This window comes from Pimephales promelas, chromosome 10 (genome assembly GCF_988280905.1).
Source record: "Pimephales promelas chromosome 10, fPimPro1.hap1.1, whole genome shotgun sequence".
Lineage (NCBI taxonomy): Eukaryota > Metazoa > Chordata > Actinopteri > Cypriniformes > Leuciscidae > Pimephales > Pimephales promelas.
The window spans coordinates 15,029,911-15,045,737 of record NC_142778.1 but is presented as its reverse complement, the minus strand read 5'-3'; the positions used below and the strand labels follow the sequence as shown (position 1 = coordinate 15,045,737).

Here is a 15,827-nt window from a genome sequence, read left to right as displayed (position 1 = left end):
AGAAAAGCCATACATATGGAGCTGGTGATGTGATGTAAACATCAAGATGTATTAGTATACAGATCATGCACTATGGTAAATGTGTTTTGAGGTCATAACATACTGTGCAAGGAACCATGAGAAAACAAGACTTTATTAATAATAGGGCTGGGTATTGAGACAAATTTCACAATTCGATTCGATTTCGATTACGATTCGATTAGATTCAATATCGATTATTTTGGATATCAGTTACAATAAATGGCCATTTTTCTTAAGGGAATCAAATCTCTTAAATGCTGTAAACTATTGGAGTCTAGTTGTAGCCTACTAGGCTTCATTAGCTAATATGAAGGTAATAATGAACTGTTTTGTAGCTATAAAAACACTTAAATTACACTTTTATTTATTTTTATAATAAGAAGATTATATGAAATATAAATGTAAATTTAAATGGTGGCTGTCATAAAAACTTACCAGATTTATTAAAATATGCATTAAATATTGAAGAACATTAAGATTATAATGCATATGTAATATGGTGTATATATTTAGCAAAATGCTCCTCTCTGGAGTTATTTTTTTCTAGCTGACTAACAAGTTTATGTGGGTTTTCTGAGCTAAATATGACGATACATGACATTGATTACAAGCTGTTTAGCTGACGTCTTTCCACAGTTGAAACGCTGATTGAGGGAATCAATGTGACATGATACGGATTTCGATAAGTTGTACTCTATCTTTTAACACACTTTCAGATGCTCATTCATGTTTATTTTGCGCTGTTACTGGTATTATTAAGCTAGAAGAGAGATCAGCGCTGCTGCTCCTCTTGAGCTGCACCAGTGCGATCTCACGCCACAGCGCCAAAACGCTATTTATGTTTTTGAATTTCTAAAGAAAATGGATGTAATTTGAAAATTGTGACTTTGTTTCATATCAATAGTAACAAAGGACAAAGATTATTGCAATTTTTGGATGCGCGCAGCCACGATACAATGTCCCATTCATTCAAATGAAACAGGATGACTAATCGATTCTTGAGATTTAAGAATCGATATCGGTTCATAAAAATGAGAATCGATTAATATCGAGAAATCTGTATTTATTACCCAGCCCTAATTAATAACAATAATCTGCCCATGTAATCATAATTTATGTAAAAGGAATAAAAGTTGTTAGTGTTTCACTTTTTACTTTTTTGGAGTTTTACAAAAATGTAGGTAGAGGTGTGTGTTTTTCCAATGAGCCAACGTTGATTTTATGCATTTACATATACCGAAGCTTCTAAGAACATTATGCTTGCTGTTGCATGCCATATGGTGTGACATTTGTTTTTTAATTAAAAAAAAAAAATAGAATAAAATAATTGGTACCATGTGCAAGGGGGTATTCAAAGGGGGGATCTAGATGACTTTAATAAGGCCACAGATATGGCCATCTAAACTAAACATATTTTGCTGGGCAGTAAATCCATATGATCATTCTTTTCTGTGACAAAGGTAAAATGAGCCACATGGTTTACACTTTTCAGAGAAATCAACATATGACTTATTCTTAGTTATTTCTATATATTTAGTTATTATTTTAATTTTAAAAAATATGTGTTGTTAGATTTTGATTCAAAATGAACAAAATATCTACTGTACAATAATAATGTATTTTTAATTTTACACTCTAAAAATGCTGGGTTGTTTTCACCCCACATTGGATCAAATATGGACAGACCCAAACGTTGGGTTAAATATGTAATTAAAAAATGTACAAAATTAAAACATAAAGCCTAATTATCAAAGGATATCTATTAAACATATATAATTGTCATGTTTGTTTGAGTAAAACTTTAACAAAATGATGTCCAAAGTTGGACTGAGTTCGTCTGGCCTCTTTTAACACTTCTGAACATCTCTAATATACATTCTAACTAAATAGCAGAACAATGACGTTGTTTTCTGGGCTTTTATAAAACTACAAGGAAACAATAAGGACTTCAGGCTTCATTTTAAGTGGAACATGACAGAAAGCAATATAATTCAAGAGAATATGACAGTGATTCAGTGCTGGATATTTTGAGCCTGTTGCATTGAGTTCATTTCACATATTGCAAAACTTAAGATGACAAATAAACAAATTAAATCTCGTGTTAAACAGCTATCCGATAAACATAGTGCTGATAGTGCTGATTCTTGATTCTTCTCTCATGGAGTTTTCCATTCTTTGATGTTTGGGAAAAACGGTTTATAAAAGTCTATTGCCATAGTCATAGATGGTTTGTTTGGCAAGCCGTTTAACTTTTATTCATTTCCAGGATATGAATTCTTGATATCAAGAATTCAATTGGTACTAGTTAAAATTATATTTTTTGATATTTGAAAATGTATTTATGATATCAATATTATTTCGGATATATAAAATGGCTTTCTTACTAGTAACAATCACATGCTATCAGAAATTAGAAACTAATTCATGCTATCAGAAATTAACATTGTCACTAGTAAAAATTGAATTATTGATATCAAAAATGATCATTGTTACTAATAGCAATTAAATAGTGGATATCAAGGATAGACATTTCAACTAGTAACAATTGAATTCTTGATATCAAAAATAAAGGTTTTTACTAGTAATAATTGTATTTCTGATATGTGAAATTGGATTTTCAACTAGTAAGAAATCAAATATCAACAATTGGTTTTGAATGGCAGCCTATGGTGACATTTCACTAGTGAAAATACAATTGTTGATATCAAGAATTACATTTTTGATATCAAAAATGTAATTGTGGATATCAACAATTGAATTCTTAATATCAAAAATTGATATCAACAATTGAATTCTTGATATCAAAAATTGATATCAAGAATTCAATTGTTGATATCAAGAATTCATATCCTGGAAATGAATAAAACTTAAAACGGCTTGCCATATGGTTTGACCATATTGTTCTGATCTGAGGAGAAACACATGATCACATGACTTATCATGGTTCAGTGAGATGTCACCACTGTTCTATCTTAGTCATGTACTTTTCTCATCTCTATGTCCTCACAAACATTTTGTTGCTTTACATTTTAACATTTATCGGAGATAACCGGTGCATGATATCACATCCATGATATGGTCTCCAGATATGCAAAACATGACTAATTTTTTTAATTTACATTTAATTCATGATAATTAATCATTAGATAACGATTCAGGGCAGAGTTGTAAAACCATTACTTTACTAAATTAGAAATGAGCTACAGGCTTTTTTATAAGCTATCATGGCTGATCAAATATAAATCTTTACCGATTTCAATATACTTCTAAAGACTTCACAAAATTAGATTTTTTTTAACAAAATCTAACAAACATTGTTTTTAGAGTTATTAGCCAGCTTTATTTTGCTTTATGCTTCTATGGGCAATGTTTATGTGTTACTGGGGTAGTTTGTACTGTATCAACAGTCCTCTTGGTGCTTCACTTTTGATTTGTGCGAAGTGAAAAAAACACTGAGTAGCAGTATAATATAGGTGACAGGTAAACAAACACGTCACATGAATGAAAGAAGTTAAATTGCCAAAGGAACAGAAGAAGTTATGTTAATTATGCATTTAATTTTACATTTACTACATTTTCAAATATCTGAGATGCTATTTAAAGGCTGTAAATGACTTAGACACATTCAGTATGCTGTCGATACTTTTAGAGCAGTGCGCAACTTAATATATTAAGTGCATGACAACTGTTACTAATTAAAACCAAAGAATAACAACTTTTATCATTTCACACCCAGTGCATTAATGAATATTTTAAGTCAGCACACCATCTCTGTAAGCCATGTGCAGCATGCTTAACAGACTCACCAGGTGTTTCTGGAAATTTGCGGTCGATGATATAAATGGGCATCACCAACCTTTCAAACATCCATCAAATCCGTGAGAAAGATATCCTCCTTCCAGATCAATGACTTTAAATGGTATTCTGGGTTTCTTGGATATCAATAATAGATCAATCAGCGCTGTCAATTCCCTTTAGCCACCTGTTAACGTCGCGGCAGTCCTTGTGTCACAGTTTTTATTTCATTCGTATAAGAAAACACCGTAGAATAAGATGAATATAAGAAAAATCTGTAGGATTCATTCAGCGAAACGAACGATATAACTTCTCCCGGTGTCTAATGTTGCCTCCCACGAAAGGCGGTGTTTAGAAGTGACCGAGGCTGGTAGCAATGCCAGCGCGGAGTCGAGAGCGCAACTGTGCTATGATCTTGAACCAGTGGAGAAATAGCGCGCAAATCTGCGCTCCGCTTAGATGCTTACATTTCATGGATACACACTTTTTCTAGAATCGGTACAGTTAACCTTAGCGTGAACGTTATAGGCTACAAAGACTTTAAAGGAGTTCTGACAGTCAGTAATTTTCGGTGGCCAGTCTTTGATATTCTTTTCTTAATGATAAAATTTAGTTTTGGCTCCTCTAATCGTCTAACGTCTAACTCCTCTAATCGTCTAACCAGTTAACCCTCTTAACCTTCCACTATCTTATATATATATATATACATATATATATATATATATATATATATATATATATATATATATATATATATATATATATATATATATATATGTATATATATATATATATATATATGTATATATATATATGTATATATATATATATATATATATATATATATATATATATATATCTATAATAAAATATATATATAATTTTTTTTTCAACAAACCATTAAAGTTTTTTTTTTTGTAATGCTTTTCATGTTTGATAGCTTCAAGCGCTCGTGTAACGTGATGCTATAGCAACCTCTTCAGGCGACTTTTTTCATGAGGACAATTTCTGTTTTTTGAAGGACAGTTTGAAAATATTTAATTAATGTGGGGGCAGGGGTGGTAAAAGTACTCAAAAGTTATACTCGAGTAAAAGTATATATACCTAAATAAAATATTACTCCAGTAAAAGTAGAAAGTCCTCCATTCAAACATCACTTGAGTAAAAGTACAAAAGTATCCGATTTAAAAAGTAGTACTTAAGTACCGAAAGTAAAAAGTAAATATACCAATAAATTGTAAATATAAATAATTAAGCAGATCAACTATTTAGGGGGTGATATGCAATTATTTAATTGAACAAACGATGAGATTACATACTGCAATTAAGAATTTGTTAGATTTGCAATCATAAGAGACAATTACAGGAGATTTAAAGGCTATTAAATATTTCTATGTTATGTGTCACTGTGTTGTTTGTTACATTTTACTATTTAGAAGATTGATCTCCTTTAAATCTCCTTTATAAATGCTTTACAAGGCATGAATACTCACTTTAGATGAACTGACACAAATAGTTAACTGACCACTACTAAATGCTTTATAACTACCTGTTTTTACTACATTTATTTACACTTTCTAAGTGATCTTATGAATGACTGACAACTCTTAAATAACTGGTTTGTAAATAATGATATACTTCATTTCAGGGGTGGGCGATATGGCAAAAATATCACTTTTTTTTTTTTTTAGGAAAATCACGATCACGATTTTTTACCACAATTCTTTTTCAAGTTGGTTTTACTAATTTGCAAGTGGCTGTTTATTACAGCCAAACTAATAAGGTAACAAAAGTAGGTAACAAAAGAAAAAAGAAAGGCATACATTTAGGCCAGTGGCGAAGATAAAAATCATTGTCATTATTTTCTTTGTAATTAAACAAATAAGACAAGATAAACATTACACAAATTAATATTCAAATTAAATAAACAGTGCTTTATTTTTTTTCAGATTTAGTAGGTGTATTTAGTAGTAGCATTGAAGAAAGTAATTAAATTAACAAATATGAAATTAAAACACTACATAGACTTCACTGTTTAAATTATTGATTCTTATTAAAGGGGGGGGGGGGTTGACTGCTTTTTTCTTTGTATGATTGTGTTTATGGGGTGCAATATAACATGTATTCGTGGTTTTTCTGTTTTTAAAAGTATTATTTTTCATAAACTTCACCTTTATTGTCAGCCGTGCTCTCATCTGTACTCGAACGACCGGTCGACTTCCTGAGTGTATGAAACCACTCCCTCAGAAACAGACAGTGGGCTCAGATTGGTTAGTTTGGGCCAGGTGTTGTGATTGCCTAAACTGTTGCTCACGTTGTCCGGAAAAGGTTAACGTCCTTTACGGGCGAAACGTGCATGTCATGAGCTCCGGTCCAGATGTAAATATAGGTCGAACTGCAGTATCAGTTTGAGGCAGAATAAGACAGAGAAAGCCACGATGAAGAGAGTCAAACAGAACCTCACCACACGGCTCTTATTAAGTTTCTGAATGATAATTTGCTACATTTTTTAACTTTTATACACGTTTGTGTTACACAATGGTATCTGACTGGCAACAATAGCAACTGACTGGCTACTAATGTTATACTCAAACAGCGTTGGCAAGTTTACATTCTTGATCAAATCAAAAATAACGTCATAAAACATATGAAGAGTTCAGATGCAAAAGCCTCTAAATGCCATTTGAAATTTTCTTCTTTAATGATGATTTTTATCAAACTTGTACATTTAAGTTCAGTTATTTCACTTAAATGGCAATGATAATTACCAATTAATTGTTATTTAAGTATACAAGTTTGATAAAAATCATCATTAAAGAAGAAAATTTCAAATGGCATTTAGAGGCTTTTGCATCTGAACTCTTCATATATACATGAAAAATACATTTACAACATTACTTATACAAAATTCAGGTCCATAATGTTTGTACGCATTTGTCGTAGACACAAAATAGCATAACTAGTAGCCTAGTGGCTATAAAGCCAGTGCTGGCATTTGAAAAAAAATAAAACACAAGGCTACGTCTGGAATTATACATATGTCATGATTCTGCCATGTCATTGATTTTCTAGTTTTGTGATGGGATCATCAAACCCCACGCCGCCCCCCCAGCCCCCCCCCCCCCCCCCCCCCGAGTTTAGTTTCTCCCTTTATAATTCCCTTGTGTTTGCTGTCCTGGGTTGGTTTATTGTTTCTCATTGCGTGTGTCACTTTGTGAGTATCTACCCGTGAATACCTTGTCTTTGAAGAACGCCTTGATCTCCCTTTGTTTTGTCTGTTTTGCCCCCTCGTGAGTTTTGTTTTCCTGTTTGTCACCAATAAACCTTGTGTTCATCGCACTCTGCCTGCATTTGGGTTCATCACCTGCATCCACATAACAACATGCAAATACATTTAAAATGATTAAGTCTTAGCCTACTTACAGGTTGTGGCCCAACAACTGCTGCCTTTGGTTTTAATGTTGGAACTGCTTCATGTTTTAGTAACAGTTTCTTATTAAATCCGGCATTGAACTCGTGGAGATTCTGGAAGCTGTCTTCCGTAAAATGCGCAGCACAGAGAGCTAGATTACGATCGTCATTTTCAAGTAATCAAACATAAATTTTATAATCAAACATAATATAATTGAATAATCAAACATAAATTGTATCCATTGTTGACGAAGTACAGCATCTGTGGGAAGCTCGAACACAGAAGACTGACAGCTGGGTGACATAACACACTCGACGTGCCGCATAAATATGTGCAGGCCCTTTTTTGCATATTCCAGAGGGAGGGGTTGATGCAAATGTGTGGGTTAGTGAAGTCTAAAACCCAGCTGTAGTCCCAATCGAGTCGTTTTTGTATTTTAAAAGACGATATCTCTGCTTACACTGAACTTTCAGCGCTGCAACTTTGCAGATACTGTTCATGCACCAACAGCAACAACTTAAAATGAAAAAACACTATTTAAAATAAAAAAAGTGAAATCGCAGTCAACCCCCCCTTTAAAGCTACTATTAAAGTTCTCAGTCAGTGAGTGATTTTCTCCTTGTGTTTTTTTGTTTTATTAACACTAAAGGTGTCACGGTGTGGGTTTGTCTTATCATGTTTAGTGGTTCCCTGTCTGTCTATTAGTCTTCACAGGTGTTTCCCATTAACCATGCCCCCTCGTTATCCCATCTAGATAGTTTGTCATTGTATAGGCCTTTATCACAGAGCTCGTGTCGTCACTTCCAATGGCGGATAGTAGCGTAAAGCTACTTCCGGTTTAGTCTGTAGCTATGGCGGCGAGCACAGCGAGGAATTGCTGTTGCGTTCCTAAATGTTCTAATAGTTCTACTAGACAGCCGTATCTCAGTTTCCATTCTTTTCCAACCGACGAAAAAGCGAAGAAATTGTGGATTCATGCTATTCGGCGGGATGAAGGCAAAAGTTTTGCAGTTTTAAAAGGGAGTACGTACGTATGCGGGAAACACTTCACAGAATCTGACTACTCATCAACAGCCGATCATAAACGCTTGAAACGTGGAGTTATACCGTCCAGGTTCGAATGGAACAACTGGGGGAGTGTTCTCCAGAAACGATCCAGTGTGCTGGATAAGGTAACGTTAAAGCGCCAACATTGCAGTGAACCAGAGATCAGTGAACCTGTAGTCTCTTATGGTCCCGACGCACCCACCGACCATGACTACTCAACTCCTCCGTGTCCAGGTCTTTTGGATGCTGCTGCAGAGAGAATTAGAGAGTCTCCCGCATTCAAATAAACAGATTTTGTCTCTCGGATGACGACTTCCGATTTTACACGCGCTCAGAGAAGACTTTCTGGATTTTCTGGGCATCAATAGAACCATCAGCATCAAACCTTGTGTATTGGTCTAAGGCACAGAGACATGGTCTAGAGACTGTTCTAGGACCAAGCAGAAAGCTTCAGCTTATTGATGAGTTTTTTCTTTATTGCTGTCGCGTGTCTGCAGGTCTACGAGAAAAGGTCTTGGCAGATATATTTAATGTGAGGACGACAACGGTCAGTCGAGTAATCATAACTTGAACAAATTTTCTGTACCTTGTTTTGGGGTCTTTGCCTATTTGGATGACCAAAGAGCAAGTCAGAGCAACCATGCCAGCAAAATTTAAGGAGTACTGCCCAGATGTCCGTGTTATTTTGGACTGCACTGAGATCAGATGTGAAAATCCCACAGCTCTTACACTACAGAGATGTCTTCACATTACAAAAACTACCCTACCTTCAAAGGCTTGGTTGGTGTTGCTCCATATGGGGCAATAACCTTTGTGTCACAGCTGTTCACTGGATTTATCTCAGACAGGGAGATAACAAAACAGTCAGGACTTTTAGAACTGCTCGAGCCTGGAGACTGTTGTATGGCAGATAAAGGCTTTACCATAGAGCCACTGCTTGAAAATGTGGGAGCCAGACTTGTTATCCCTCCATTCAAAAGAGCAGCCCAATTTACAAAAGAGGAGACGAAACGTACACAATCAATAGCCCGTCTAAGGATTGCGGTGGAAAGAGTCATTCGACGAATTAAAGAAAACCACATCTGGTACTCAACCATTCCGCTCACACTGACAGGCACAGTGAACCAAATGTGGGCAAACTGCTGTGTAATGGCTAATTTCCAAGGCCCACTTGATGTAAATGATGCTGTTGTATAAAATGTATATACAGAAAAGAAACATGATTTAAGTTGACATCAAATGTCTGGTTTTTCATAACTTTACGTTTAGTGTTTAATTTGTGCAAAAAAAAAATTGAATTCTGAAAACTTGCATTTAATGTTGCAACATTTTTTTTAGTAAAAGAGCCAAAAAGTTGCTAACTTGAAAATTAGAATTTTTTTTATTCCACCACTTATACATATGTACAAGTATTGACTACATTGTGACATTTAGCCCACTTGATGTAAATGATGATGTTGTATAAAATGTATATACAGAAAAGAAACATGATTTAAGTTGAAACCATTAAATGTCTTTTATTTCATAACTGTAAGTTTAGTGTTTAATTTGTACAAAAATATTGAATTGTAAAAACTGGCATTTAATGTTGCAACATTTTTTTCAGTAAATGAGCCAAAAAGTTGCAAACTTAAAAATTCGATTTTTTTATTGCACCACATTATTATAAATATGTACAAGTATTGATTACATTGATATCTACAACAAGTATTGATTGCATTTTTATTTACAAGTATTGGCTGCATTGTGACCATAAAAAAGTTAAGTTACAATTTCTCATTTAGTCATTGAAATTTTACAGTGAACTTATTAATGGGTAAAAATATATGCTAAACAGAAATAGACATTTGAAGAATCTTTAAGAGTTGTTTACGCAAAAATGGAAAGTATGCCATCAGTTATTGCATAAATATAATTTTTGGGTAAACTATTCATGTAACAGAAAACAAAATCAACATGATGTTGATTTTGTTTTCTGTTACATGAATAGTTTACCCAAAAATTATATTTATGCAACAAATGATGTATATATATATATATATACACACTCGCGCGTATATGAGAGAAGGAGAGTGTGGTAGGGGGGCGTGGTTTTCGCGGCGTCTGTAGTGAGAGACGAGTCAATGAGCTGCGCGGAGAGTAAGTCGGTCAAGTGCAAATGATGAACAGCTGTGTCTATTTGCAGTGATTGGAGCGGGGAGACCGTAAAGGCCGCAGACTGGGAGAGAGGAGAGAGAGAGAGACCTGGGAGCTTGTGTGGCAGTCTGAGCAGCGGGAAGAGACTGTGTCCGAGAGACTTGAAAAAGCTGTATACAGCGGGAAAGAGTTTTATAATTTGCTGTTTGTTTTATTTCTGAGTTGTGGTTGTGCAGAGCGCTAAGGCGCCGTGGGAAGAGATATCAACAAAATAAAAACACACAAGCTCCTCTATTCGCCGATCCTGTCTCCTTCTTCACCCCTAACTGAACTGTATTACACTGGTGCCGAAACCCGGGAAGAAGGAGACTGCCGTCGCCATGTCGAGCCCGTCAGGTTCGCCGTTTACGGAGATTATTCAATCACTCGCGGCCATGCAGAGGGAACAACATCAAGCCCTGCTGTCCTTTAAGGAAGAACACGAGCAGCGCTTCCAGGCCCTGCTTCAAGGACAGCAGGAGGACCGCGAGTTGTTCCGGAGCTGTTTCGACCAGGGGGCTGCGGCCACCCCCGCTACAACATTGGCCGCGGCACTCTCGGTGTCAAGGATGGGTTCCCAGGATGAACCGGAGGCGTTCCTGGACCTGTTCGAGAGGACAGCGGAGGCCCGGGGGTGGCCCAAAACAGACTGGCCGCTGCGACTCATCCCACTCCTATCAGGGGAGTCGCAGCTCGCCGCCCACCAACTGCCAGTCTCCAGTCTCCTGGTCTACCAAGATCTACGGCGCGCCATTCTGCAGCGGGTCGGCCGGTCGGCGGAACAACATCGTCAGCAGTTCCGTTCCCTGACTCTGGAGGAGGCCGGTCGGCCCTTCGTGATGGCGCAACAGCTCCGGGACTCCTGCCGTAAATGGCTGGTGGCCGAGGGAAGGGATGTCGGGACAATCGTCGACCTGGTGGTTCTGGAGCAGTTCATCACGAAACTTCCCAAGAAAACAGCTCAATGGGTCCAGTGCCACCGTCCGACGTCGCTGGACCAGGCCATCCAACTGGCGGAAGATCACATGGTGGCGTGCTCGGGGGTCGGCGAACCCCTCCCATCTGCCTCTCTCTCCCACTCTTTTTTCTCCCCCTCCCCAGTCTCTCTCTCGTCCCCCTCTGGAAAAACTATCCCTTCTCCCAGGTCTCGGGGTGGGCCGGCGCCCAGGCTCGCGCCGCGATGGAGATCCGGCGGCCAGAGGGACTCCCCGTCGGCCGGGAGGATGCCGGAGGGGGGGACACCTGGCGGGGGATTCCCCTCCCCGGCTCCGGTCGTTGCGCTCTCCCCACACCAATCCCTTGCCCCACTTCCCGCCGCTGGGACAGCGGGAAAGCCCGGGCCGGCCTGTTGGCGCTGTGGGGATCCGGGCCACTTTATCGATCGCTGTCCGGTGATGGAGGTGGGGACGCTGGTCCGGGTCCCCGACGCGCCAAGGGCCGCCCCCGATCAAGCTGGCTTGTACCAGATACCCGTGAGTATCAAGGGGGGTACTTATCAGGCTTTGGTGGATTCAGGATGTAACCAAACCTCGATTCATCAAAGCCTGATTCGATCTGGGGCATTGGATAACAGCCGCATGGTTAAGGTACGGTGTGTGCACGGGGTCGTGGTGAGTTATCCCTTAATGCCGGTAAAAATTTTATTCAGGGGTCAAAAGCATAGTGTGGAGGTGGCAGTTAACCCGCACCTCCGGCATCCGCTAATTTTGGGTACGGATTGGCCGGGCTTTACGAATTTGTTGAAATTTTTATGTGCGGGTGCCGCTCGGGGGAAAAAGCAGCGGGGGAAGACAGCGATGGTGCAGGTGGGAGACACTGTACCGGGACCTCTGGGCACTGCGGCGGGGGAACAGAGCGCGTCAGAGGGAAATATTCTCTCTGAGCGCGATGATTTTCCCTTGGAGCAGTCCCAGGATGAGACGCTCAAACATGCGTTTGATGAGGTCCAGTCCATCGACGGACGGCTGCTCCACCCGCACCAACCGCTCTCTTACCCCTATTTTTGCATAATTAAAGATAGGTTGTATCGGGTGGCCCGAGACGCCCAGACAAATGGGGATACAACCCAGTTATTGGTACCAAAGAGCCGTCGGGAAATGCTTTTCCAGGCGGCTCACTGTAATCCGATGGCCGGTCATTTAGGGCAAACGGCGACACTAAACCATCTCATGGCCCGATTCTTTTGGCCGGGCATTCACGAGAACGTGCGCAGGTGGTGCGCGTCTTGTCGCGAATGTCAGTTGGTTAATCCACCGGCCACTCCAAAAGCACCCTTGTGCCCCCTTCCACTGATGCAGGTCCCCTTCGAGCGAATTGGCATGGACCTCATCGGGCCATTAGAACGGTCAGCACGAGGGCATCGTTTTGCGTTAGTCTTAGTGGACTACGCAACACGATACCCGGAGGCAGTTCCGCTTCGCAATATCTCAGCTAAGAGTGTCGCAAGCGCGCTGTTTTCATTAATCTCCCGGGTGGGGGTCCCGAAAGAGATCCTCACCGATCAGGGCACGGCGTTTATGTCAAAGACAATACGCGAACTTTACGAGTTGTTAGGCATTAAATCGATTCGCACCAGCGTCTATCACCCACAAACGGATGGTCTGGTCGAACGGTTTAATCGGACGTTAAAAGCCATGATTCGTAAGTTCGTTCACGAAGACGCCAAAAATTGGGATAAGTGGCTAGAACCCCTGTTGTTTGCTATACGCGAGGTCCCCCAAGCCTCCACGGGGTTTTCCCCTTTCGAGCTTCTTTTCGGTCGTCAACCCCGTGGGGTGTTGGATGTACTGAAGGAGACTTGGGAGGACGGACCATCCGCTAGCAAAAACGAAATTCAGTATGTCATGGACCTGAGAACGAAACTTCACACTTTGGGGCGGCTATCTTTGGAGAATTTGTTACAGGCCCAGGACAGACAGAGGCAGCAATATAATAGGGGGGCTAGACTTCGTCAATTTGCACCGGGAGATAAGGTCCTTGTATTACTTCCCACGTCCAGTTCGAAATTACTCGCAAAGTGGCAAGGGCCCTTTGAGGTCACACGGCGGGTTGGGGATCTCAACTATGAGGTAGTGCGAACAAATAGGGGCGGGGGACGTCAGATTTACCACCTCAACCTGCTTAAAAATGGGTTGAGGCTGAGGCAGTGATGCTGGCGACGGTGGTAGGTGGAGAGGAGGACCTCGGGCCAGAAGCGAATATCAAACACCATTCCTTCGCTCTGGCTCCCTCTGGCGACCACCTCTCACCCTCGCAGCTCACTGACATTAAGAATTTACAAGCAGAGTTTGCGGATGTGTTCTCGCCCCTACCTGGCCGAACGAATCTCATTCAGCACCACGTTGAGACTGATCCGGGGGCCGTAGTACGTTGCCGCCCGTATCGTTTACCGGAACACAAAAAAAAAGTGGTTCAAGACGAATTAGAGACAATGCTGGACCTGGGGGTAATAGAAGAATCCAACAGTGACTGGGCAAGCCCGATAGTTTTAGTCCCGAAACCTGACGGCTCGGTTCGGTTCTGTGTGGATTATAGAAAGGTGAACGCGGTGTCTAAGTTTGATGCTTATCCAATGCCGAGGATTGACGAATTGCTTGATCGGCTTGGTTCCGCTCGATTTTATTCGACACTGGATTTAACAAAGGGATATTGGCAGATCCCCTTATCTCCAATGTCCAAAGAAAAAACAGCTTTTACCACGCCGTTTGGATTACACCAATTTGTCACGCTTCCGTTCGGGTTGTTCGGGGCACCGGCGACTTTTCAGCGTTTGATGGACAGAATTCTCCGGCCGCATGCTGCATATGCCGCTGCTTACTTGGATGACATCATCATCTATAGTAATGATTGGCAGCGTCATATGCAGTATTTGCGTGCTGTCCTGAAAACGCTGAGAAGAGCTGGGCTCACGGCCAACCCGAAGAAGTGTGCAATTGGGCGGGTGGAAGTAAAGTATCTGGGGTTCCACTTGGGACATGGACAGGTGCGTCCCCAAATTGATAAGACAGCTGCAGTTGCAACCTGTCCAAGTCCGAAGACCAAAAAGGAGGTTAGGCAGTTCCTGGGGCTAGCGGGATATTATAGACGGTTTGTACCTAACTATTCGGACCTCGCTAGCCCGCTGACTGACCTAACTAAAAAGGGTGCTCCAGATACGATTCAGTGGACGGAGCAGTGCCAGCGGGCTTTTACCCAGATAAAGGCTGCTCTGTGCGGCGGCCCGCTTTTGCATGCTCCTGACTTTTCTCTCCCTTTCATCCTACAGACGGACGCGTCGGACAGGGGTTTGGGCGCGGTCCTGTCCCAGGAGGTGGGGGGGGAGGAACGGCCGGTGCTGTACATCAGTCGGAAGGTTTCGAAGAGAGAGACGATGTACAGCACCATTGAGAAGGAGTGTTTGGCCATACGGTGGGCTGTCCTCACCCTCCGCTACTACCTCCTGGGCCGGGAGTTCACCCTGTGTTCGGACCACGCGCCCCTCCAATGGCTCCACCGCATGAAAGATACCAACGCGCGGATCACCCGGTGGTATTTGGCGTTACAACCTTTTAAGTTTCAGGTGGTCCACAGGCCGGGGACGCAGATGGCGGTGGCCGACTTCCTCTCCAGGAGGGGGGGGGGGGGGGGCTGCAGGCCGGACGGTTCCCCGGCCTGAGTCGGGCGGTGGGGGTATGTGGTAGGGGGGCGTGGTTTTCGCGGCGTCTGTAGTGAGAGACGAGTCAATGAGCTGCGCGGAGAGTAAGTCGGTCAAGTGCAAATGATGAACAGCTGTGTCTATTTGCAGTGATTGGAGCGGGGAGACCGTAAAGGCCGCAGACTGGGAGAGAGGAGAGAGAGAGAGACCTGGGAGCTTGTGTGGCAGTCTGAGCAGCGGGAAGAGACTGTGTCCGAGAGACTTGAAAAAGCTGTATACAGCGGGAAAGAGTTTTATAATTTGCTGTTTGTTTTATTTCTGAGTTGTGGTTGTGCAGAGCGCTAAGGCGCCGTGGGAAGAGATATCAACAAAATAAAAACACACAAGCTCCTCTATTCGCCGATCCTGTCTCCTTCTTCACCCCTAACTGAACTGTATTACAGAGAGAAAGTGCATTATGTACATCTAGGAGGGCGCAAGGGTGAGTAAATTGCGCATACATTTCATTTTTGAGTGACCTATTCCTTTAACAAAAAACAAACAAACAAACAATAAACACCAGTATTAGTTTAACAACTTCTAGAGTTAGAAAACGCATTTATGTATGTATTAAAGAAAAAAATGTCTACTTTGTCCCTCATCAAGCCAATTAAACTCTCATCTCTCCAGATGCGCTGAATGGTTATATCTGTTTTGGTATTTGTTATAAAATCACACCAACTCAGTCCTGTTACTGCAAGCTGT

At 40.9% G+C, this 15,827-nt stretch overlaps 2 protein-coding genes and 1 pseudogene across 4 annotated transcripts in view; 2 read left to right on the top strand and 1 right to left on the bottom strand.

Moving 5' to 3' along the window:
- LOC120485860 (neprilysin-like) overlaps positions 1-4,220 on the bottom strand; it is a 289,808-nt gene extending 285,588 nt beyond the window's left edge. For all 3 annotated transcript variants that reach the window (XM_089135413.1, XM_089135414.1, XM_089135415.1), the window contains exon 1: positions 3,828-4,220. In XM_089135413.1, coding sequence (XP_088991539.1) covers positions 3,828-3,888 — 61 coding nt within the window. In that variant the 5' untranslated portion in view covers positions 3,889-4,220. The remainder of the gene's footprint in view (positions 1-3,827) is intronic.
- A 3,859-nt stretch (positions 4,221-8,079) lies between these two features.
- On the top strand, positions 8,080-9,083 carry LOC148977338 (uncharacterized; annotated as a pseudogene).
- A 2,206-nt stretch (positions 9,084-11,289) lies between these two features.
- Positions 11,290-15,491, top strand: LOC148977337 (uncharacterized). Its single transcript, XM_089135412.1, has 2 exons — positions 11,290-11,922; positions 15,234-15,491. The coding sequence occupies exons 1-2, from the start codon at positions 11,290-11,292 to the stop codon at positions 15,234-15,236; spliced, it is 636 nt and encodes a 211-aa protein (XP_088991538.1). The 3' UTR covers positions 15,237-15,491.
- Positions 15,492-15,827: the final 336 nt, after the last annotated feature.

Coding starts and splice junctions, on each gene's coding strand:
- LOC148977337 (XM_089135412.1), top strand. CDS start 11,290: ATGGCGCAACAGCTCCGGGACTCCTGCCGTAAATGGCTGGTGGCCGAG.